Below are 24,800 nucleotides of genomic sequence, written 5' to 3'. Positions count from 1 at the left end.
TAAATTAACCATTTTAAAATAATACAACTTCCCCCCCCCCCCCCTCGCCTTGCGAGAGCGGTCTTTCTGTGATGCTCCGCCAGCTCTTCACATCATCGCTTTTGCCAAACTGGTAGGTTCCAGTTCGGTCATAAATTGCTCGGTGTTGGACGTGCAGTAAAACGGAGGTGACGGGCGTCCCTCGGCTTCCCCTGCCCCAGTGTTTCGGAAGGCGAATCCTTTACGGAGCTCCGGGAACCTCTGCTCCCATCGCTAATCCGCGCCTGCCTCCCCTTGGACAGGCCTGGCCACTTCCTTTCCCAACAAACCTCTTTTTTTTCCCCCCCTCTCTTCCCCTGCTTGTTTGCTTTTCAGAAAGCTGATTCAGCCTTAAAGCCGAGCGGGCTGCAACGCCCGGCAGCGGCGTTTTGCATTCTGCCCCCGCCGCCCGGGAGAAAGGCGAATAAACTGCGATGAAATCACTCATTTGCAGGCACGATGAGCCCTTATTTTTATTAATTTAATTTTTTTTTTTTTTTTTTTTGGCTTTTTTCCTTGCGCAGCCCAGCCTTAGGAAGGAGAGGGGGAACAACGGTTAACGGGGAGCCCGGGGTTGTGTTTCACACACGATATCCATATTTGATCAGCCCCGAACGAGGGGGCGAGCGGGGCCGGGGGCCAGGCCCCCCCTTCCTGGGGGGTTTTGCAGGGGTCCCCACGGGGAGGCGGTGGGCAGGGATGGTGTGTTGGGGGGGTGCTGGGGCGCCCTTGCACCCTCCCTTGGGGGGACGAGGGTGGTTTTAGGAGCGACGTCGCTCCTGGCTGTGGAAGATGGAGACTGGAGAGGGGGTGAAGAATTTGGGGAGGGTGTGCATGGACACCCCACCCACACCCCCCCTCTGGAGACACCCTGGGGGGGGGGAAGGTCAACCTCTGCTCCCCTGAGGGGGAAGTGCCCCCTGGCCTCCCCTGACCCCCAGCGCTCTCCACACCCCAAGGCTGCATCTGACCCCACCTCGTGCCTGCTGCCCCCCGCCCCCCCGACCCCCATCGGCACCCTGACCCCGCGGTCCATCCTGACCCTCTGCTGCCCCCCAGGCCTGTGTGACACCCCCCCCCCAATGCCTCCTGCTGCCCCCCCCCCCAGGCCTGCCCCATCCCCCAGGGCCTTCTGACCCCACCTCGTGCCTGCTGCCCCCCGCCCCCCCTGACCCCCATCGGCACCCTGACCCCGCGGTCCATCCTGACCCTCTGCTGCCCCCCAGGCCTGTGTGACACCCCCCCACCCCCCAGGCCTGCCCCGTCCTCCAGGGCCTTCTGACCCCCGCCTTGTACCTGCTGCCCCCCCCCCAACCCCGGCCCCTCCCTCCGCCCCGGAGCAGGCCCCGCCCCTCCCTAGGCCCCGCCCCCCACTGACCTGCCCCCCCCCCCCCCGCGCTGACCTGCCCTCCCCGCCCCTCCCCCGCCCTCTCGCCGCCGTGCAAATCTCGCGAGACGCCGCGCGCTTTCACTAGTGTGTGTGCACCAATCGATCCGGGCCGGGCCGGGCCGGGCCCAGCGCCGCGGGGAGGGGGCGAGCACCGGCCCCGGCACCTGCCCGCGCCCCGCCGCCCCCCCGGGAAGCGAAGGGTTCCCCGCAGCCCTGTGCCCCCTCGTCCCCCCGTCCCCCCCCCCCAACCTCCCGTCCACTCGCTCTCCCCACCTGCCCGGGCGCCGCCGCCCGCCGAGCCCTCCCTCGGGCCTTTGTCCTGCCGCGAGGCCTTGCGGCTGCCGCCGGCCCGCGCGCACCGCGGCCGCGCGAGGTTTCTGACGCGAGGCCGGGGATCCGCGGCCTATCCATCCCTTCTCGCTCCCTCACACCCGCCCCGTCTCCTTCCCCGCCCCGGAGCCGGCGAGGGGCGAGCCCCCACCTCCCCCCCCCCCCCCCCCCGCTGCCGCCGCCCCCCTCCCCTCCGCCCTTCTCCCCCGCGTGGAGCCCGGGTGCCCGCAGCGGCGGCGGCGCCTGGCTCACGAGAGGCCGCGGAGCCGCCCCTGGCCTCCCCCTCCCGCCCGTGCCGCCGCTGCCGCCGCCGCAGCAGGTTCCCTCCCTCCCTCCTCCTCCTCCTCCTCCTCCTCCTGCTCCTGCCCCCGGCGGCGGCGGGATCCGAGCGGTGCCCGGGGAGCGCTCGGCCCGGGCAGGAGGGGAGAGGAGCGGCGGGGCGGCGGCAGGAGCAGCAGCGGCGGCGGCGCCAGGTGAGAGAGCCCGGGGGCGGCGGGGGAAGCGCGGGGACCCCCCTCGCCTCCCTCCCCGGCGCCGGGCCCGAGGCCGCCCTGGGGGCGGCGGGGCCGCGGGGGGGGGGGGGGGGAGAAGCCGGGCAGCGACCCCGGGCCGCGGTGGAGGCGAGGGGCGGAGGCTGCTGAACGCTCCCCACCGCTGGCTGCGGCGGGGCCGGGCCGGGGTCACGGCGGAAGGGCCCGAGGCCTGTGCCCCGAGGCGGCGGGAGCGAGGCCTGGGCCGCGGGTGCCCGCCTCGCCGGGGCACGGCGCAGCGCAGGCCCCGCGGGCTCGCAGCGCGGCCCGGCCCGGCCCGGCGGGCGGGGGGTAAGAGCGGGGCGAGGGGGGGGGGTCGGCCCAGCCCGGCCCGGGGGAGCGCGGAGGCCCCGGGCCGGCGGGGGAGGTGAAGGGGTGGGCACGGCCTGTGAATCCCCGGCCTGGGAGTGGAGGTGGTGCTGCCTGGGGTGCCGGGGAGGAGGAGGCAGGCCGAGGCGGTGCAGCAGCAGCTGGCAGCGGGGCAAGGCTGCTCACTCACCGGCTTATTTTCAAACGCGTGCCTCTGTTTCCCGAGTGGGGAGGGAGGATGGGAGAGAGGTGCTGAAAATCACCCCGCAAAGGAGTCGGGGAGGGCAGGGAGGCAATGCCATCCCCTGCTGGGAGGGATGGAGTGGGGGGGGGGGGGGTCCAGGGCAGTCCCCAGGCCCCGGGAGGGAGCTCGGCCCTGCGGTGGTGGTGGGGAAAGGCTCTGGAACTTGTGGCAGTCCCTTCCCCGGACCAGAATCCCGGGGTGGGGATGCGATTCCCTCCCGGATGGTCGCCCTGTGCCCCGTAATGGGGGAGAGCCCTGGGAGTACTTTAACATCTCTGCGTTCATGGCTGGTCTGTCATTTTCTTCGGTGCACAGATTTCCTGTTTTGAAAACTAGGCTGATAGCTTTGTTGGGGTTTTAAAGCCCACAGTAGAAATAGGGTTCTCTAAAAACCGCATTTAGTATCCCATTACTTTTTGAGGCTTGTTACTGATTTGGAGAGCAGTTGTAAATGCCCCCGGATGGATTCACTTTGCCCCCCTGTAACTTAGATCTGCAGCGTTTGGAGGAAACGGCAGGGACAAAATGGACAGTTAATAAAAGGAACAATTGTATACTGCCTATTCTAGAGGGCACTTGCTGCCCTTCAAGAACTTTCCTCATCACATATGCTCTTTATACAGCAAATCTTTATCTTCTGTCTCTTTTTTTTTCTACCTTAGTCCAGAAAATGAAACTGGAACAGACATTTCTGGAAATGAACTTGATTGGTGCAGTTGGGAAGATGTGATTCACAGTCATAATGAACATTGAAATTTGTCCCATTTTTTCGCAGTTCAGTATTGGAATTGTATATTTCCTGATTTTTAACCTGTTTACACAACTGTGCTGTGTGTGTTTGGGGTTTTTTTGTAACCCTTCAAATAATGGCATCTGTTGTGTTGGATTGCCAAGAGGTACCCCAGGTACATCCAGTATATAGAAGCAGCTGTTGCGCTAGAGGTATCTGATGCTTTACTCTATAAAGTAAAAGGTTTAAACGAGCGTTATTTTCTTCTTATAATCCCTTTCTGTGCTTGAAAGAACCAAAGCTGTTGTCAGTGAAATCTGGAGTTCGGAGAGATCTAGTATTTCCAGGATTGGCCAAAAATAAATTATGGGGTAAAGAATGTTGCTTTTTTTTCTCCTAGTCATGCAGCACGGATGAAAAGCTCTGAAGCTTTTAGTCATAACACTCCAGTCCCATGTTTTCCTTTTAATAAAGCATCCAGTGGGAGAATGTGACATAATTGGTTTCTTGGATTTAGAGATCTTGAAATGGCTGGTACAACAGATTGAAGAGGAAACTTTCCAGCAGGGTTATGGTTTAAATACAGTAATATGGTGGCAAAGTCATGTTATTATTGCATGGTAATCTTGCATTTCTCTTGCAAGAAAATGCTTTCTACGTGGTTATGCTGCAGAACAGGCACTTTTGAGTCTCGTCAGTGGCACGGAATATTAAATCTCTCTCCTTTCCTTGCATTGCATAATCTGTGTGTTGTTCTCCCATAGCAGCAGAAATGATGGAAGAATTGCATAGCCTGGACCCGCGAAGGCAGGAACTACTGGAGGCCAGGTTCACTGGAGTCGGGGTTGCTAAGGTGAGTGTAAGTACCTTTGGTAACAGGCATGACTGCTTATCCATCCTGTGCTGCACTTTGGTTTTTTAATTTCTAAATTGATAATTTTGCTTTGCTAGCGGAATGTTTTGTATCAATAGTTGTGTTTTGGCCGCTAATTTGCTTGAAGTATGTTTAAGAGGAATGAAAATGGGATCTCTATGAGCAGATGTTTTGCTATACAGAAGACTTTGGGTTCTGATTAAGTTCTTAGGAGTTGCTCCATCTTAAGGCAGCTTGTACGCCCAAAAAAAACCCATGACAACTTTGTCTTTGGAAGTGGGAATCTCACCTGTCTCTTCCTTTCTCCAAGTATGCATTTGAGAACTGAATTTGGCCACTTGTTAGATACAGTTTCAAGTTTACTGTGTTCGATACAACATGTAACCAGACTTAATATATTCAGGAATTTGTTCAGTTCTTTGTGGGGGCAGCGTGCTAAAATTGTGTACTCGGTCGCATAGAACACACACACAAAAAGTATGTGAAGGTAAGCTCTCCTGTATCTGTGGTCCACAACCTGCTAGTAAAATCCCATCTTTGTCCTCACGTACAACTTCATAACTGTTCGGTAGCTGCCTTTCTTGAGTAAGGCACTTAAATAACAACTTTGTGTGGTTGCCTGATATACTAGCATTAAGCTCTTGGTTCTCCGGATGTTGTTGGTAGTGTTGATTGATAGTCTCTCTGAGCAATGAAATGGTGGCAGAACTCATCTTAAACTAGGTCAGTGATAAGGAGTTTACTTTTGAGGAAGATTCTGAGTTTTGGACAACATCAAGGTAGATGGTAAAACAACGTAGCATTGCTAGATAATTTTCAGAAACGTCTTAGAATTATTTAGGGAAGAAACCTTGTAGATGCTGTATTTCTTAGAAAAATTCAAAGCAAATCAAAACTTGAAAAAGGGTTTCATTTGAGTTCATACTTTTCTTTCTGATCTGTACTTCAATCAGGACTCAAACAAGGTTAAGTCTTGGAAGGGAGCATAAGTAAAATGTTCAGCTGTAAGGCAGTAAGGAAGATTAACTCCAGAAGTTGTTGAAGGGTAACAATTTCAGTTACTGAAGCAAGAGTGTGGGGTTTTTTTATCTTTTCCCCCACTCTTAAGACTTTTTTTTTTAACCTTGAGGCTTTTACTAGCATAAAAGTTTATGCTACATAATGTATTTACGATCTTGAAAGACTTGTTTTATACAATAGTACAACTTTAATTTATGTACTTTTTCATCCATTTCTTACCTCTTTCCCCACGTATGTCACTTTAACATCTTTAGCTGTACCAGTATAGATAAAGCCAAACAACTTTCTAGAATAGCGAAGACTTAGAAGCATAGACACTATTGTTGCTTTAAAACAGTGCCAACATACTCAGTGCTCACAAAGAATGTTAGGAACTATTCCTTTTAAAGGAATAACCTTTAAAAGATACCAGAAACCAAGTCTTAATTATGTTTTCAATATGTTTGGAGCAGAAAGTACATGCCCTTTCTCTGTAGGGTGAATATTGAAAACTCATTTTTGTTTCTAAAGCATATCCAAGTGAAAAAGCCTCACTTCTTGGAGGCTTCACTTTGAGCAAAGCTCTTCTGTTAGTTACTGACTTTTATTTTTACCTGTTGTTATGCAGTATAGTGTTTTACTTTGTATTAGTCAGTAAACTGTTGAAGTGCATTACACTTATTTCAAACAATATATATTTATTTCCTTGCATACTTGCTAATTTGCAATAGCTCAGCCAACCATTGATATGAATTAGCATGACTCTACTATGTTGCAGCAAATCTCGGTTGCAATATTAATCTCAGATACTACATTCCCTCCCAGGTTGGTGCTTCAAATTCCCTCCCTACCCCCCCAAGTCTCCGTCCGTCATGCTCCGCACTGGCATTGGTAGGTCATTGTCTTAAAGGGAATATATTGGGAAAGCTGTGATACAATTTGTATGATTCAACTAAGGTTTTTAGCTCTCTCCAATTAAATGTTGAAGGAAGGCTACGTAGGGTAAGTTAGTGCCATCTAGTGGGACTGGGACTGGCACATCCTCCTGGGATAGAAGGTATTCTGTTGCTGTTTATTGCATAAAAGGAAGAAATGTCATCTTAGATGCTCTCCTATTGGGTGAAGGCAGCAGGCAGTTGTAACTGAGCTTCCTGCCTTCCACTGACTTGGTGTATCGCTTAGTGTGTTTGGTGAGGTTTCTTTCATGTTTAAAAATACAGGGTATGTTTTGGACCCGTGTAAAACTAACGTACTAGTTTGCATCCTCAATACAACTGCAGCTTTAAAGCCCACTTTCCCTGCACGTTTGCAAGTAAAGAACAACTATACGTGTTTCTGAGAATGAATAAGACTATGCTAGAATAAGTTTTTAGGCTTGAAATTAGAAAAAAGCTTCCAGCCATCAGAGTCATGGGGTTCTGGAAGAGCTTTCCAGTAACAGTAGTAGAGGACAGAAAATCCTGAACTGTTTTGGAAACAGCTGTGTGCTGTCACCTCCTGTAGTAGCTGAAGGCACAACCCAATGACTGAGGTCATTTGCAGTCCCAAATGCCTCAAAATTCTGTTGCAAGTCTGTGATGAATTATCTCACTTAGTAGCTGGAGAATATATTTCTCTAGAAGCTTGGAGTTAATACATGGAATCAGATCTACGAGCAAGGAATGTTTCTAGGCAACTGTTATACTCATGTGGTTCATCCAGGTCACTAGATAGCTTCAAAAAGCCAGTGATGCTTTAGATGTCTGTTCTTGCCATATGGTAAAGTGCCATTCTTCCCCAAATTTGCAAAGCAAGTCCTTGAATTAACACATGACTATCTGACACCTACCAGTATTCTTGCTTATTTAGCTCCTGTTTATGTTTACTTACTAGGGGAAATCTAAGCGTATTCACTTGAGGCATTATTCTGACTAGTCATCTCAAACATCTTCCTTGGGTCAGTAGGTACAGAAAACAGAATGTAGTTTGTTTCTCTAGATAACATTGTTTAATTTGGTCTGTTCTCATCTTCTGCCTCTCTTCCCCCTGTCTGGGCGCTGTCTTTAAGATATCAGGCAGGTTAACTCCAAAGGATTTGTGTCATTTCCACAGACTTTTCCTGGATAAGAATTGGAATAGGTAATTGTGATGCGTGAATCTGTATTTGCATACGGCTTGTCTCAGGTTTAACCAGGGTGGATCATCACGGCAGCATGCATATCTTCTGCAGGTTTGGTCTTTAAAAGATCTTCAAAGTAAGTTGTGTGTGCCACTTTATTATAGCTAAACTAAAAAGGCTGAAGTATTTCCAGAGAGTAACCTTCTCTGTCCTGCTGTAGGCATCGTGTAGATCAGATGACTGTGCTAGAGTTGAAGAAGTGTTGGTCTTGGTGGTAGCTGCTGCTCCCTTTTCTCCCTTTTTGAGGTATCTTAAAGAGGGAAATTAAAATAGCCCGAAGAGTGTCACTTATGTTGCAAAACATCTGCCTCCAAAAAGAGAATTGCTCTTAAAAAAGAACAGTATTTACTCGTATTATTTTGGGTTTTACCCTTTCTCTGTCACTCTAGCAGTCTTGATCAGTTCAGTAACTACCAGTTGTGTGGTCTACTTAGCAACATTTCTAGCAGCGAAGTTAAAAAGTTGAGAATTGATGTATGAGAATAATCGTGTCTTCCTTGGAGGGAAGCCGTGCTGCCCAGCAATGGTCCTTAACAGGTGTCACATGCTACCAGATCTAGTTAATAAGAGTTTTGAAACTTTAGAATTGAATTTATCAGGTAGCACAGACAGTGTCAGGACTTCATGCCAGACGCTTGAAAATTGTTTGGATGCTTCCATGTGCAACATTACTTATTTCAAAACATTATTTATTTCAAATGTGTTGTCTGGCTACTAGAGCCCAGAAATAGTTGTCAGATCTCAGTTCTATTTCTGCCCCTGAACTGAGGGTTAGGGTGAGTTGCGTGACCCTTCTGTCCAGTTTGCCATCAGTAAAATAAAAATACTATTTTTTTCATCCTGAGAGAACTCTCGAGGCATAATGGGAGCCAAAAAATCCTGTTGCAGATCTGTTTACCCATCAAATATAGCAGAGGTTACCTGTGAACATCTGATAGTAGATTAACTTCTCATGGCAGAAAGACATAGGTGATTTGGGGATTTCATTATCGGCTATAATAATGAGCTTTTCTAAACGCATAATTCAGAAGCAGGCTGTAATTCTCATATTTATGTGATTCTTGAAATAAGATAAGAATATGTTAATTAAACCTGGCTCATACAGTAGCACTGGACCAGAGTAACTGGAAAACCATTCAACCATTTCACTTTAGTGTAAGCCTGTGCGGAGTTAGCACTAACTTTTAGTGGAACTAAGGATTGACTTTTTCCCTTTGAAAACTCTTGATTTGCTATGTAACTCTGAAGAATTTGGGTTACCTTGGCTTGAGCCAATGAAGGGCGTCTCTGCCATTGAGTTAGCAAGAGAATTTTGCAATGCATGTTGCTGTAAGTCCATATTGGAGACGCTGGCTAGGCAGCTTGAATTCCTAGAGCTCTCTTTCAGTATGAGGAGTTGGAGAGCACAAAATGGAGACTGCCCAACAGAAGAGTTGCGGACAGGCCTGAGGGATCATTTTGGGGAGCTTGGAGAGGCTGAGGAAACGCACAAGTCATGCGAGGCAGTAGATAGGCTTGAAGAGGAGATAGGTAAGGGCAGTCTGAGTCAGGCTAGCTTTGTTATGGAAGATCCAATGGGAGCTGTTGTCAGGCTAAGTTGTTTCTATTGAAATTTCAGCCATTGTGCCTCATTTGTGGCCTTTCCAGGGCTCTTGCGAAGGGAGAAATGACTAACCAGCTCGTGTGAGTGGACAGATTTTTAAATTCTTGCCTTTGAGTAGGAGTCTTGAAAGCGCCTGCTACTGCTGCATCCACTTCTCAACATGGAGGTTTTGTTGTGCATAGGTAGGTCACGGACTTAGAAGTGGCAGTTGATAGGTGAATCACAAGGGAAAAGAGCATGCCAGCTTATCTCAGAAAGAAATTCCTTGCGGAGGAGGAAGTGTGTGCTGTTCTTGTGCTTGTCATTTGGGTAAACACTGTAGAAACTATTAGCTTATTTCAGATGACCCACGTATTTTGAATTTTTGCTGAGCCCCATCACCGATTCTCTTGACAGGGTACAGTGGATGAGTGGGCTGTAAGTGATACCAGAGAAGTGCGGTATTATCCCAAAGTAGTCTGTGCTAGAAAAGCCAGATGCCAGTGCAGATGACTTCTTCAGGAAGAAAATTTATAAGCCCTTCCGGTGTAAACTATTGCATGTTTATTATTCATTGGTACCACTTCCCCAGGAGTATTCTGATGTTAGTATTCTTTGCCATTGCTTACTTGTTTTTTTCCAAAATTCAGGTTTGTTCCTTTAATTCCTTTTGTGTCATGACCACTTATAATGGTATGCTAAATTAAGTACTGAACATTTATCCAATGTCAGTTGCAGAGTTAAATATAAACAGTCAGGAATGATAAAACATAAATTTGAAGGGGTTTTTTTATACACACACTCACTGACTGGTAGTTGATGGGGAGATGCTCAGATGTATAGTTTCTCATATCCATTGTCTAAACCTGTTGCTATAAGCAGTTGATAACATGAGGTTATGTGTGAAACTAGATATCTAGCTGGTTGATCGGGAAAACTTGCTTTTTCTTTCTCTTGCGTAACTATGTGAGAAGAGGTGCAGCTGAGGACTAAGCCATGTTCCTTAAACATCCTAGGTATTGCATCTTTATTGCTTCAAGTACAGCACGTTCTAATGAACAATTTGTGTTTCCATAGCCGGAATACCTCAAAACAAGACTTTTTTGCCAACTTCAACATGAACAAGATGCTTCAGCTCCTTGCCTGCAAGATAGGCCTAATCCTTTACTCTAAGAGAAGTGTCAGTGGAAGGCCCTCTAGAAGATCAGCAAGGGAGAGGAAAGCTCATGCAGTGGAAATGGGTCAAAACTTGCCTACAAAGAATTAATTCTGCATTTGTTCGCAGTATCAATACAGATGACAGTGAACTTGCTGGATACTTACAGACACCTGACCAGCTGTTCTTTTCTGGTTCCATAATTAAGTAGTCAGTTCCTTTTCACTCTTTCTACTACTGTGTTGAGTTCAATTTTATGATTTTGTCGGTGTAGTTTCTAGAGGAAGTTTTGAAGTAAAGGGTAAATGGGTTTTTTTGCTCTTCAAGAATCTGTGATAAGAACTGAACTGCTCTTTTGTTGATGCAAAGGATGGGTTTGATTCCAACTGCTAGAGCTGTAAATTTCCCACACAGAATAGTCAGTACAGGTAGTACTGGTACTGGAAGTAAGAAAAACATTGTGGATTTTGTATTAGGCATTTTTCCAGCTGCTTGCATTCCCGAACTTTACATTCGGATGCAAAGTGAGTGGAATTTTTGTACTGGAGAGGATAAACTTGTATTTCTGAAAAAATTGTAGGATCATTTCTAACTATAGATGGCCTCATCAGTTTATTTCTCCAGGTTAGCCTGGAATACAGGTCATTGCTGAAACCTTGGCCCTTTGTAAGCCACTGACATACCCTTTCAACCACAATGTTCCTGAAAAGCTCAAATGTGGCATTTTGGGAGCAGCTGTTCCTGTCATTTGCTATCCATGTGGAAAATGGAGGCAGCAAGATTTAAGCGAATGTGGAAACAACTTTTGCTTTCATCTTCATCATGTCAGAACCCCAGCCTGTCCATCTGAGACCAGCAAATGATAAGTTGTTGAGATGCTCCTTCACCTAATAAAGCTTTCACGCTTACACAGAAGGTTGATGTCTTGGACATGCTGCTGGGGTTTGAGTTCATGAGAGGAAGTGAAGGATTTTAGATGACAGCATTTGTGCAGTTTATAAACGAGCTTTTTACATGGGTAAAAAGATTAACTTTCTGTTGCCACTTGCCGTAAGGTATTACATTTTTTTAATCAATGAGGCCTTCATGTGGATGTCGCTAAGGTTAGTGTTGGCACTTCTGTTAAGTCCTGTTGGCCAAGGAATAAATCCCTGGAATAACCAAGAGTTGTACCTATAAGATTTGTGAGCCGTCACGTTGGGTGGTTGGGAGCTTGCTTCCTTGTTTTAAAAGCAACTATTGCTGAAGAGATGAGGTAAAATATCTTTCTGGTCTTGAGCTATTTGTGTGATGAGTTGAAGGGGTAATGGTATGGGTTAAAGAGTGTAAATCTGCAATTTTTCATAAAGTAATTTGCTTTTAAAAGGGAATCCTAAATGCGTAGCTTCTTGAGCTATTCAAGTGTTGGGTTTTTTCTGTTTTTTTTTTTTACGTTGAAGCAACTAAGGATGTCCTTTTAGGAGAAACAAATTTAGTAGTTAACATTCACAGTGTAATACAGAAGGTAAACAGAACTTTTACTTTCTGTGGATGCCTGCTTGGAAATTGGGGTTAGTAATAGCTAAGTTGTGTCACAAGTTTAATTTGATGGTGGTGTTTGTCTTATAAATGGGGAAGGGAGAACTACTCTCCTCAAAAATAATCTACCGTGGGATTTCTCTGTCGTGTTAAGGCTTCTCCCCCACCCCTCCCATAAGTCTTCTGCTCAAGTATATAATGAGAAGTGGCTTTGCCTTGAGGAAAGATTGATTGGTGGGAAGTGGTTACTGCAAAAATAAGAATGCTAAAATAGAATGAATCTTTGGGAAAAGGTGCTCACAAGTTATTAATGGAGAGGTGGCTTTATCATGTCATTCTTCCTGTTAATACATTCCATTGGTAATTGTGAATCTTGTTTTTATATCTTTGTCAAATTCGTCTAGATTTCTTAAGTTAGATCTGTGGGAGGATACTTGTGTGTCAGAGCACTAGGCTAAAACACAGTGACTTTGCATGATTCACTTTTCTTTCCTTTTAAAACCAGTTTTGATGTACATTTTAGAAAGTAATTTTCAAAAATGCTTGGATATGTAAAAATGCAGATGTGTATCCAGTAGACCCTGCAAAGATGCAGGCAGACTCTTGTAGGTACCTGGATACTATTTCAGTAAATCTATTCCAGTCTCTTGAATTTGTGCTTTAGCCTGGTAGGAGCAACTGCTCTGTTGGCAGGTCAGCCATGGGTCCATAAAATAGCCTAGTGGGAGAGATTGTCTTATGGGTGCCGTTTGTACTGCTGTTAACACAACTTTCACTTGTTCACTTTCTTAGTGTTAAAAAAAGCATAAAAAACACGCATTTGAAGAAAAATCAGTGGTACTGCCAGCATCTGATAACAGTAATAGCTGCCTTGCCAGATGGAAGATGCCTCTAAATTCTTAGCCCAGGGTCAAGCAGATGCTTGCCTGAAGAGCTGAGCTTGGAACTACTGCTACTCAACAAATCAGAAGTTTTGTTTCTCAAGCCAGTTGTCTTAGACTTTTATGAATACTGCCTTAGCTGTTTTGTGGATATGTTTAAATAGGGCAGTTAGGATATAAATTGCTACAGAAATATCATTGCAAAGGCTGGATCACTGTACTGAGAAAAGACTGTCCAACTGGCAGTCCAGCTTCCGTCTTGCTCCAAACGACTTTTGAAGTTTTTTAGTGCCCCATCGTGTGTCTGGGTATTTGACCCGTGTTGCTGCTGTATCCATGTGACTTAGAGCAGCGTAGTTAGCCTAGAGATGTAATGTTTGATAGGACATATCTGCCTTGTATGGAAGTTGTTTCTAACAGTCTTTGCTTGTTTTTCACTAGGGTCCATTAAATAGTGAGTCTTCCAACCAGAGCTTGTGCAGCGTGGGTTCTCTGAGTGATAAAGAATTGGAGGTAAGTAGGCACAAATCCTCATCGGGTTTAAGGTGGACATGACTGAACTCAAAACACAGAAGGAATTGTGTGAGAGTGAGTGACAGTGTTCTTTGTTTGGGGTGTGAAAGAGACTAGTGGAAGTAATTAGTCTGGATCTTAACCCTGCAGTCTTTGGACCATGCTGTGAAAAACAGTCCTCCTTGAAGCTTCCCACCGTAGCAGGCAGATTTTACCCAACCCCAAAAACACAGCATTCATAAAGCTGAGCTTATGACATTGTTTTCAGCTGCATTGTGATTTGTTTGCTGGTTTTGGATACAGTTTTGGCTAAATAAAAAGTCGGAGAGCATTAATGGAAAAGTTTGCCGTACCTATCCAATATATGAATTTGCAGAAGTCTGTACAAAGCAGAGCATTTTTATGAATTGCTCTGTGGAAGTGTGGGGAGGTGAAAATTGATGCTTTGTCCCTGTTTAATCTCACTGCTTTAGGATTAACTATTTCAAAACACTTGCTAAAGCAGCAAAATTAATTGTAGAGTTACATTTTTACTTTAAAATTCCATGTTAATAAAGCAAAATCTCAAATTTAAATGCATTTTCTTATGCATTTAAAGAACTTTTCACACGGTTATCAGGTAAGTTTTGGATTATATTTCCCTCTGTTATATGGCAGTGCTGATATGAGGTGTCTGGTGAAGCTAAGTCTTTCGAGAACGCAGTATCTTAAACTCCATACAAGTAAATAGAGTTAATAGTGGAAAACTGAGTATTCATTCTTATTTTACTTAGGTTTTTTTATGAAATTCTGTGGAGTGATTTAAACTGACCAAGCTGACATAATCAAATCTACCATTCCTTGCTTTTTCAGTCTGTAACAGATAATGTTGTGTGTAATTTTTGTTATGTAAGTACTTGAATGGAAAAACAACTTAAACTGAATCTCATTAATATGCTTACAGTTCCATAGAGGCTGTAATGGAGCCTGTGGTGTTACAGTCACGCCAACGCTGTTCATGAGTTGCTCTTCACTATGCAGTGAGGAGGCTAAGTCATTGACTTTTACACATACAGGAGCCGGTACAGCAAGTCTCTAGATAGTTATGGAGTTTTCAGTCCCCCCATTCTAAAACGTACTTTGCAGACACAATAGCCACCTTTGTCTTAACATCCCTTCCGTCCTCTTACCAAAACAATAACATGTCGGTGACTGCCCAGCTGGTAACATGGGACTGTAGATGCCCAGCATCCACTGGGGACACAGCCAGGTTTAGATTCTGGCTGTGTCAGCTTTATCCTTTTTATCCTATTAAAGGAGGTAGATTGATTTCTACTGTGTGCAAGTCTTTTGGCAGAGATCTTTAAACAGGGTACTTTGGACTTTGGTTTCCAAAGAGCATGAAACTTAGGTTTACCACAAACTTTCTGGCCATGGCTTTCCCTCCCCCAGAGTGGTGTTTTGCATGCTGTAGTTTTCTTCCTGCCCCCAGGCTATAGTTTAGTGGCTGCAGTGATTGTAAAGCATAGAGCTCGGAAATTATTTGGGACCCTTTGGGATAAGAGATGTTTTTAAAATGACATTGGTGATAGAAATGACAAGATATCTTTCTTTCCAGCAACCTCAGTAAGCTGCTTCCAGTGCAGTGCTTCCTAATGTTTTCAGCAGATTTGGCCACATAAGTGACTCTGGTGATGTGGAAAGCACGACGCCAGGGTCTCCTCCACTCTCGCATGTCTAGGCTTGCTAGCTTTGTACAGACAGATAGGCATGACACTTTCGCAGCCTTCAAGCCTCCCACCTGTGCTCTGTATTGTGCCTGTGCATAAATATATTGCTGTCCACTGATAAGCTGCCCCTCAGGTCTCTGGTTGCTCACAGAAATGGCAGATGCAACCGACCCTTGACTTTAATGAGAAATAAGTCCAGATGAATTGCTGCATCTGTGGCAGCTTTCTCCCGGCTGCCATCCTGGGGAGCTCTGCGTTGTTTTGCGTAAGGTTGCGGTTGTGCACCAGTAGACAGGATAGTTCTTGTAGCCATCTGCAAAGAGCTTTGAGAAGAAGCATTAGCTGCAGGCAAGGTGAATTGTCCTGGTAGACTGAGTAGCCGCTGGACTGCAAATTTGGATGTCTGTACTCAAACCGCTTGTCATTACTCCTTTTGTACCAGTACTGTGATCACCGTGAAATGGTTTATACAGGTTTTTATAAGTGTTTGAACTTGTTCTGCTAACCATGTGAGGTAACTGGGCAGTAGAGGCTGGCTTGCTGCAGGTGAAATAAAAAAAAAAAATTAACCTCATTCCTAACCGTGTTCTCTCCCTTCTGCAGCACATATATCAGAAGGTAGTAGCTATCTGAGAGCAGTTGTTTCTTTAAGCACCAGCAGTAGAAACAAATGTACCAGAGAAGTGAAATGGCCACTGGGGATATGGAGCAGATTATTGTGTTTTGGTATTTTCTTTAGATCTTGGAATAACTGCAGAAATGTTAATTTTGAAGTATTGTTTAACAGACTCCTGAGAAAAAACAGAATGACCAGCGGAATAGAAAAAGGAAAGCAGAAGCATACGAGACCAGTCAAGGTAATTCATTCTCCTGACCCTGCTGCAGGATTTCTGAACGGTTGGTAATTTGTGCACGTTTTGCACAGTCAGTGTCCTAGGAAACTAATGGCTCTTCTCAAGGGTGTGTCAGGCAGCTTGTTATAAACTACTCCATGATGGTGTAGTTCTCTTCTGGGAGCCTTGTTATCCTCATTGGCAGGAAAATACTCGTCTTCAGCTTATTCGCACAAACTATTGCATTTTTATGGGACAGACTGCCCAAAGGCTTAATATGGCTTCTCTGAAGTGTTGTTTTGGTCCCGTGTCACTACATATACAGCAGCCAGACTTCAAAATACAGGCTGTACTCTCTTCCTTGCTTTTTGAGACGTATGCCTGCCTTGTTAGAGTAAGTTCTCACCACAACAAATAGAGAACAAACTGTGCTCAAGTATAAAGCAGGCAGTGCTGTCTCAGAGTACTAAGAAAAATGCAGTGTGTTCAAGTCCAAGTTCAGATTTTCTAGCAAATGGGCATAGGGGCAGATTTCTATTTCTTTTATTCTTCAACAAGAAAGTAACGAGGATTGTGTTGACAGAACTGCTTTGATAATATTATAATAAGAGAAAAGGGCTAAGTTTTAATGAGCTGGTATTAAGCCACCACTAATTATCTTGCTAACTCTTATAGGAATGCTTGTGAGAGATCTAATATGCAGTAATTTACCTGAAGGTGGAGGAGTAAAAGTACCCTTTGCTCTGTCCTTATCTTGAAGGAAATTTTGGAGACCCTATGCAGCATTCAATGACGTTTAGTGTTTTCTAAGTACTTTAGCAAGTGGAAATGCTGTTTGATTGGATTTGACATGTTTGGAATTAAGAGTTAATTGAATTGTCAACTGTAAACCCTCCCAACAACAGCACAAGAGCTGTAACCCTGGGGCAGTCTTTTGTTGTGCAGAAGCTTTTGTTGTGATAGGTGTTGCACCTTTCTACAGGGAAAGGAGTGTCAAAATATAGGAGTAGTTTTTTAGAATGGCATCATAACTTCTGTTCTAAAAAATATCAACTCTTATTTTCATCCTTTGTTTTCCTTTTTAGGAAAAGGCACTCCTAGAGGACATAAAATTAGTGATTATTTTGAGGTAAGCATCTACATTGTCTGAGAAATCTGCTTGAATTCACGATGTGCCAGATCTGTAGATGGAAGTCTGTAACGTGACTTCTGTTACTGATCCATCATTGGAGTCACTGATTGACGATGTTAACCCGATATGCTCAAATCTGATTACGTAGAGGATATGAGATTTTTGGAAGTTGGTTTTTAAATTAACATTTCTTTGAACAGTTGATAAAGCTTTTTTTTTTTAAAAGAGCAGCCACGTAAGTATATGTTCAAGGTTGATTTCCGTTGGAACCTGGATCTCAGATGAGGATATCTCTGAGTATGCAAGCCTATTTTGATACAGGTCTGGTGCTGCAAAAGAACCTACCTGCAAAGTCCAGCTGATTTGAGTAGGAAGTTGTTTACAGGGTTCCCTCTTTAGAAAAGCTTGCCATGGGAGGCTGGCACCACATGGGAGACAGAGACCCCTCCCCAAAACAGTGATGGACATTCTAAAAATCAATATTCTTTTTTTATTGTGTAGTTTCTGAAGTTTTTCTAGGTCTGCACAATCCAGAGCTCTAGCTTTTCTCTGAAGTTTGTTCTTTATTTTACTGAGTAACTTGGAGTCAGAAATTAAGTGCTTATTAGTGCTTACTTCTTTCCTGGCTAAAGTTTTTTGTAAGTGTGGTATACCGTGTGGTGCAGGAACATAGGAATTTCTGTACCAACTAGACCAGTTGCCCAGCTGCTTGCATATCTTGTCTTTAACAGTGACTGCACAGATGCTTCAGTGGAGATGTACATTTCTTACACTTCTGTGAAGCACAGTTAGACACGTCTCCTCACAGGGAACGGGCTTCCTAATTCTATACAGTAAATAATTGGTCCATATCCAAGTGTGTAGGTTTATATCTTTTTGTGTTAAAAAGAAGAATGTACTCAGTGCAAATGTGAATGTTTGTCTGAAGTACTTACTTTTGCTGTTATTTTTGAAAACAGTGCATGAAATTTTAAGGTTTTCCTCTTAGCTTATATTCAGTTTGTTTAAATGAGTCCCTAGAGCCTATAAGGCTTCATTTTTAAGACAAATGTGTTCCTTCTGTCTCTGTTAAATTTGCTTAAATATAGTATCTCTGTAGAATTACTGATGACCAAATCTGTTGCTTTGGCCAGTTTGCTGGGGGAAGTGGCCCAGGAACCAGTCCCGGTAGAAGTGTTCCGCCTGTCGCCAGATCATCACCGCAGCATTCCTTATCCAACCCCTTGCCGGTATGTGTTCTCCCTGGGAACAGAGCTGGTGGCATGGCATTGATTAGGTTGGTGGCCGTGCTTCAGACAGGTAATAAAAGGTTCTGAACAGGGAAGAAGGGTCTCTTGGTGGGTGATTTGGCTTATTCTCTATTCAGTTCTTTTTTTTTTTTAATCTGAAACTGGGTTCTGGCAGCAAAGCCAGATGTCTAGAACCCTGTAACAGTGGCTAGTCCAGTTGTAACTGATATGAATATCTGAGCTTAAAGTGTGCAAGATGAATGTTTTTAGCGTGCTGTGTGGTTACAGATAGATCACTGTCCTTAATAAAAGGTGGAACTGGCATACTAGTTATCTTGTATTCCATTGTAGCTCCTGAACTTCTCCATCGAGTTGGGAGTATGTTGTATGTTTGTATAGCACTAATACAATGATATTCCGATCTTGATTGGACCCTTTGGGTATACTGAAAAACGTGCATACCATAATTATACTGGGAAGGTCTTCTGCTTATGTGCATGTGACTTGTAAGGAGCATTAGCAAAAGCTTGCAAAGAAATGTGTATACATGCACATCTGTTGCTATTTTTTTGTTACATAATTCCTTTTTGCTGTCACAGCATTTCTGCAAGATCTGAATGTGAAGAAATAACCAGTATTTTTAAGCCATTTTAGCACAGAGCAGCTAAAGAAATTTCTTTCAACCAGCAAAGCAATATTCAGAGGCTCTGGTGTCTGATCTCTAGTTTTGAACATTGCCTGGGCCCCTCTTTAAAAATTTTCAGCATTTGTTGAATGTCACAAAAATATGGAGCATTATGGGAAAGGTTAGTATTCTGAAAACCAAATGCAAAGTCTTTACTGATTACATTATTCTGCAGAGACCTTTGCACAGTTCGTGAATGTGTACTGAAGTAAATCCCAACACTGAATGCTCTGTTCAGAATTCAATATATGTTGCTAGATGTTCAAAGTTTTTAATGCTGCTTTAAGGGAGAACGTCAGATACGCTTCTAGATATTTTTGATATTTACAAAAATTAACATATATCTGGTTAATTGAATAGCCCTTCCTCCTGTCACATTAATTCACTAATACACGTTTTTAAAGAGAAGTTAATGAAAGAAATACCATCTCTGAATGTTGCAGATGTGTGATGCATTAGGGACAGTTCTTCATTCCAGCAGATGAGATACCCTTCAGGTGTTTATAATGGGACAAGTTGATTCTTCCTTTGCTTTTCTTCTACGCTTGTATGTATTGAGTAGGTAAAAGTTTGAACAGAGTATTTCTCACGTGGTGAAGACCGATGTTGCAGTTAGTTTCAGCTAGGCCAGTTTGTGTCTCTCCTTACGCAGGTGCTCTTTGTGTTTCTTATCTTCTGTTCTTTACTCTTGCAGCTAAACCTGTAATGTTTGCTTATTCGTAACAAACTATTATGTGCATTGGCAAGATCTGTCCTCTTCTTACAAACTGAGTATCAATGGCTTGAGCTAAGCCCAAAAAAATGGGGGGATGAGTGAAAATTGGAGAAGATGGAGCATCTTATCCATTACAGATGTCAGTATGGTCTAGGAAGAGAGCAGAGTGTTAAAATGTCTTTCGCAATGAGACAAACCTCCTCCAAACCTGTGAGTTAATCTGTACTGTACTGGAAATTTTCTGCAATCAGAACTTGCGGAGGAATTGTAATGGCTTCAGGATGTTACTTCTTGTCTTCAAATCTCTTGACTGCTTTGAATTGCCTTGCTTCTCCTTGGATCAGAAGAATGATCTGCAGGTCTTCAGACTCTTGCAAGATCGCTCTCATATACAAGCATTCTTTTGGGGAAGAAAGCACACTCTTGACATTTGTAATGTTAGCCAGAAAATATGCTTCAGGTTGCAATTTAGGTTTTTAAGAAAAACTGAAGCCTGACCTGACTGTTTACTTTCTATGTGGCATATGCCTGGCCCGGAGTTACAGCTTGGAAAGACTTAGATGATTATTACCCAGGCTGCCAAGTTTTAGCAGTGATGGGCTGGCTTTTAAAGCGAGGGCAATGAGATTCTGAGTGCTGTAATCAATGTAGCTCAGATGATTCTTATTCTCATTGAACCCAATTCCTGTATCGCAGTTGGAAAATGAGTCTACTGTAGGAGAAAGGAGCTGGCCTTTAAGAGATGCAATGTGTCTCTTAAAGATTTTGGAAACACATTAGTACTTTGCTTATCTTGCAGGAGGTTGGTCCCAGCTATAATGACAGAAATGAGGTTACCGTGAAGTCTGGGTCCTAGACATGGTTAGGTTGCTCACGTTTAGCAGTTCTGACTCAGTTTACTTCACCAGAATAACGAATGCATTGTGACATTGGCTGTTTTAAAATGAGTCCTTAAAAAACATCAAGTAGTATAATTTTGAATGCATTGACCAAAGTCTCAATGCGCTAAGATTTTTGCATCTACAACCTATTTTGCCCCACTGGCTCTGAAACACATGTATTTGCAAAGGAAGGGCGTGTGTTAACTGACAATTCTGTCCTGTGTGTTCATTTGTTACTCTTTTTTTTCCTAATTGTTAACTTCATCTACTTTTTGATGTCTGCCATTGGAACAATCACTCCAGGAGTCCTGTTTGAGTTATCAGATCCTCAACATGCTGCCTGCCCATTCCTGAGCTGCTGCTTCGCTGACAACAGTTTTGGCAGAGTCAGAGAATCACTGTTTTTTTAAAAAAAAAAAAAAAAAAAGTTCATTGTATTTTTTTTGACTGTGTTACAGCGGCGAGTGGAGCAGCCGCTGTATGGGGTAGACGGCAGCACAGCAAAGGAACCGCAGGAGGAACACTCTGCTCTGCCAACGCTGATGTCGGTGATGCTGGCGAAACAGCGGCTAGAGAATGAGCAGCTGGCACAGAGGGGAGGTGGCCTCTGTTTTACTTTTGTCTCGGTGAGCAGCTCTGAAAAGATTTGAATCCCAAGGGATGTTTCTAGTTAAGGGATGGGGAATTTGAAGCTTTTCTGCTCAAAGACAGTGGTTCAAGTGCAGCCTGGTTTATTGATGACCAAGTCTACCATCTTCTGGTAAGTTCATCTTCCTTGTGAAGAGTTCTAGGTCCCAGGCTTTGCTTGTTTAATAAAATGATGTGAGTTTTAAGTTAATGACTCAAAATCTTATGTAGATCAAAATAATAGCATCTGAGAGGCTAATCTGATAGATGCAAAAAAGCAAAAGAATGAAGTGTAGTCTTGCTGTGAGAAGTGTTTGTTTTGGCCTCGCTTAATCTCAGCTGACATGAATTATATTAGGCTTTTGAAAGCTTTGTCTGTTAGCAGGTTGGGCCAGGCTTCTTGAAAGAAACTGACTCTCTTGTTTTAATGAACTAAATCTTTAGAGCATTCTTAAACCTTAACATGAAAGTATGGTACCCAGGCCGCACCTCCCATGTGAAGATAAGTGTATCTGCATGGGCACTAGTGATCGTGCTGAGGAGCATATAACAATACACTAACTTTCTTTTGCAGGCCCAGCAAGGCAGCCCATCTTCTACCGGATCAGGGAACACTGAGCATTCCTGCACTTCCCAAAAACAGATTTCCATCCAGCACAAACAGTCACAGGTATAGCTCACTAGATGATACATCTCTTGGATATGAGATTGAAGCTTGATGCAGCTTTTCTTCCTCACCAGAGGATGCCACTTGTAGTAGACATAAAGTTTCCAGTGAAAAGAGCCAGTAGTCCCAACTCAGTTTGTAACTACTGATTTAAGTTAATCACTCTGAACGTTGTTCCTTATCCTGTAAAGGATGCTTTTCAGTTGCTGCTACTGGAGTTTGCCTAATCTGTTACTGAGGTTTTTCTGTGTCAGTACTGTGGGCAGTTCTTCAGCTGTGTGCAGATGTGCTCAGGAGAGGAACACCTTAGCTCTGTCTGTTTCGGTTCTGTTGTACCCTGAATGTTCTTCCTCTCTTTGTAAGTGAAGACATGAAGGAAACCTGAGTAATAGTTATGAATGCTTCTATTCAAGCGCTGGGTCATGGGTACGTCCACACTGCTTACAGTACAAATATCCACAGTCTAGCTGGAAGTTCTTCGGCCTCTGCAGAGTACACCCATGGCATAGTTTGTCCTATCAAGGTGGAATGTGGTGTGTTCCTGACAGTGCTTCTCAGCAACTTCACTGACCTGGAGTCAAGAAGAGGAGTAGCTCTTTTGACTGTGCTGCTGTCTTTTTGGTGCCTTTTAAATTGTTAAGATTCTTCTTGTGGCTTTATGGCAAGATTTACTTTTAGCTGTGTCATCTTCCTCTGTTGCTTATAAGGATGTTCAGCTTTATCTGCAATGCACCTTGCTTATTTCTTCTCCAAGCCTGCTTTTAATCTTCTTTTGATTTTCATCTCCGATTTCCATGTGACTGACCCTTCCCTTGAGTGATTTTTAAACAATCAGTTTTGTGTCAATCATTTTCTCACATCAGTCTGTGTCAGAGATGATTTTATTGCTGGGGGAAGTTCATTTACCATTTCCCCAGCAGGCAGTACAAGTTCTTTGTGCATGAAGAACAGCAGTTCTACTTCTGGGGATGCTTAACTAGCTTAAGTCTCTGAGCTGTGTTGTGTCACTAGGGTCACATTTGTTGCCTGTATTGTTAAAATGTTGGTCTGTGAAGATCCGTTTCTTGCTAGTGCGTGGAGAATTCTTGTGCGAGAATGATGCCGTGACTCGAGAACCTGCCAGAGATAACTTTCAGATTTCAATCTTTGCTGTCCCAACACCAATGCTTGAAATAGTGGTCTGTCCTGGAGTGAGCAATATGTTTTTGTTCTCTCCTGTGCTTAGCGTGCCCATAGGGTCCATCTTCCTTGAAACGGGTGACATGTTACCTGGGCGTGCTTTCTGCCGATGCTCAGCTTCATGGTATTCTCCAGAGGTCTAGATGTAGCATACGCTTGAGGCAAAGAATTCAGGAAGATGCTTGACTGTGTGATGAGGACATGTATACATTCTTGTTTTTCCTTCCAAACCTGTTTGGAGTTGATAGGGTTAAAAAAAAACCCTCTTCAGTGACCTCCAGTTTGAATCACTTCTGGCAATGACAAAAGCAAGTCAACAGGAGCATGATTTTCTTAGCATTTTCAGCCAGTGCTAGGGCCCTCCAGGTGCTCTGAGGCAAGGTGAGTTGTGATGAAGTCACGTGTAAGAGCATGCATCCTGAAGCGTGACTTCATCTGACACAGTGCAAGCATGTCTGTGCATTTGGCAAAATGACATAACAGTTACTTACTAAAGAAACTTTCTGCTGCTTGGCTGAGTGGATGCAGCCTAGGTTTTCAACAGACAGCCTTCTCGTTGCCTTCAGTGACAAAAGCTTTTGTTGCACATGCTTCCTGCAGGCTGGCAGGAAGTATAAACCAAGTTAAGGCAGAAGTGGGGTGACCTGCCCAGGCCTCCTCTTTGTCTTTTGAGATTTAGGCTCATCTTGCTTGATGTGCAATGCTGGCAGGTGTTCTTTTTGATCTTTCCCATACTGGGCGTATGTAGAGAAGCAACAGTCCACTAAGTTTGTCTCTTACTTCATGGTGTTAGCTTCCAGGCAAGCCTGAAATTTGGAGAACAGTTATGTAACAACTCCACAGGTAAGTCTCTGCTAACTCTTCTCAGAACCAGGATAGTTGCTTGCTAGCCATAAATGTGAAATCTGTGTATGCAGTTACGGAGCAAGATTCCCTTGTGTTGACTTGAGTTTTTTTTTAAATGTTGTGTTCATGTACATACTGACTTCTTCCGCTTTTCTTCCCCACCCATTAATCAGAGTACTGAGTTTGAAATATGTTATGGTCTCTAGCAATAAGAATGTCTTTTGTCTTCTGTTCCTGGGTGTAACTCTCACTTCATTGGTGAAGGTATTTGAGATGTGCTGCGCGCCATAAAGCTTTCCAAATAGGTGTTACTCAAGAACTGTAAAGCACCTGTCTCTAGCAGGCACTAATACATGTTTGTCAGAAACAAAGACTTGTGCCTAATATTCCTGCTGTCAGTCTGTTATAATATTTTAAAATGAAGACCTGTGTTTTCTGTCAAGACCACCTTAGAACCCACAGGTATTGTCTTTTGTCTAGCAGGTGGTTGTCTGTGCCCATAAAAGGTCTCATAAATTTGATATTCCAGCTGACGGGTTGGGATTTGGTGGTTTTTTTCTTAAGCCTTTTTCCTGTACAAGCTATGTTGTACTGCAGGAAAAGACAGCGAATGTCAGAGACCACCAAGGGGTGGGCAGGACTCAACTATATAAACAAAATTTGCAGGACACGGAGGATGTTGTAGCCTGTTACGTGTTACCAGTTTGTGTTCTCCAGAGCAGCTTTTTGCTAGCTGACTGAACCTCCTATGCTGGAGGAGCCCACCATGTAATAAGAAAATGAAGAATGGAGAAAATTCTTCCCCAGACTGCTAGGATGCAGGGGATTGGTTCCTTCTTCTTAGACCTAACTGTTCAGATCAGAGAAGGTTACACTGTGATGTTACGTGCTGACTATCTGAAATATCTGTTTTTCTTAAATGTGGTTTATGGTGATTTTTTCCCTACAGTCTGACCTCACAATGGAAAAAATATCTGCACTAGAAAACAGTAAGAACTCTGACTTGGAGAAGAAGGAGGGGAGGATAGATGACTTACTAAGAGTAAGTATTTAAAGTGGGACAAC

General features: G+C 44.2%; 1 protein-coding gene across 5 annotated transcripts in view; it reads left to right on the top strand.

Annotated features, from left to right (window-relative positions):
* The first annotated feature begins 2,014 nt into the window (after positions 1-2,014).
* Positions 2,015-24,800, top strand: part of TLK2 (tousled like kinase 2) — a 46,315-nt gene continuing 23,529 nt past the window's right edge. The window contains exons 1-10 of one of the 5 annotated variants that reach the window (XM_076357047.1): positions 2,015-2,211; positions 4,319-4,404; positions 6,250-6,315; positions 13,161-13,232; positions 15,729-15,798; positions 16,860-16,903; positions 18,040-18,135; positions 20,875-21,042; positions 21,618-21,713; positions 24,685-24,777. In XM_076357047.1, the coding sequence (XP_076213162.1) occupies positions 4,324-4,404; positions 6,250-6,315; positions 13,161-13,232; positions 15,729-15,798; positions 16,860-16,903; positions 18,040-18,135; positions 20,875-21,042; positions 21,618-21,713; positions 24,685-24,777 (786 nt within the window). In that variant the 5' untranslated portion in view covers positions 2,015-2,211; positions 4,319-4,323. Of the gene's footprint in view, positions 2,212-4,315; positions 4,405-6,249; positions 6,316-13,160; positions 13,233-15,728; positions 15,799-16,859; positions 16,904-18,039; positions 18,136-20,874; positions 21,043-21,617; positions 21,714-24,684; positions 24,778-24,800 lie in introns of all 5 variants that reach the window. The other 4 variants (XM_076357046.1, XM_076357050.1, XM_076357049.1 and 1 more) reach the window with 4 other exon arrangements.

Source organism: Aptenodytes patagonicus, chromosome 20, assembly GCF_965638725.1.
Source record: "Aptenodytes patagonicus chromosome 20, bAptPat1.pri.cur, whole genome shotgun sequence".
Taxonomy (NCBI): domain Eukaryota; kingdom Metazoa; phylum Chordata; class Aves; order Sphenisciformes; family Spheniscidae; genus Aptenodytes; species Aptenodytes patagonicus.
The sequence above is the reverse complement of the archived record's forward strand: the minus strand, read 5'-3'. Positions and strand labels throughout refer to the sequence as shown.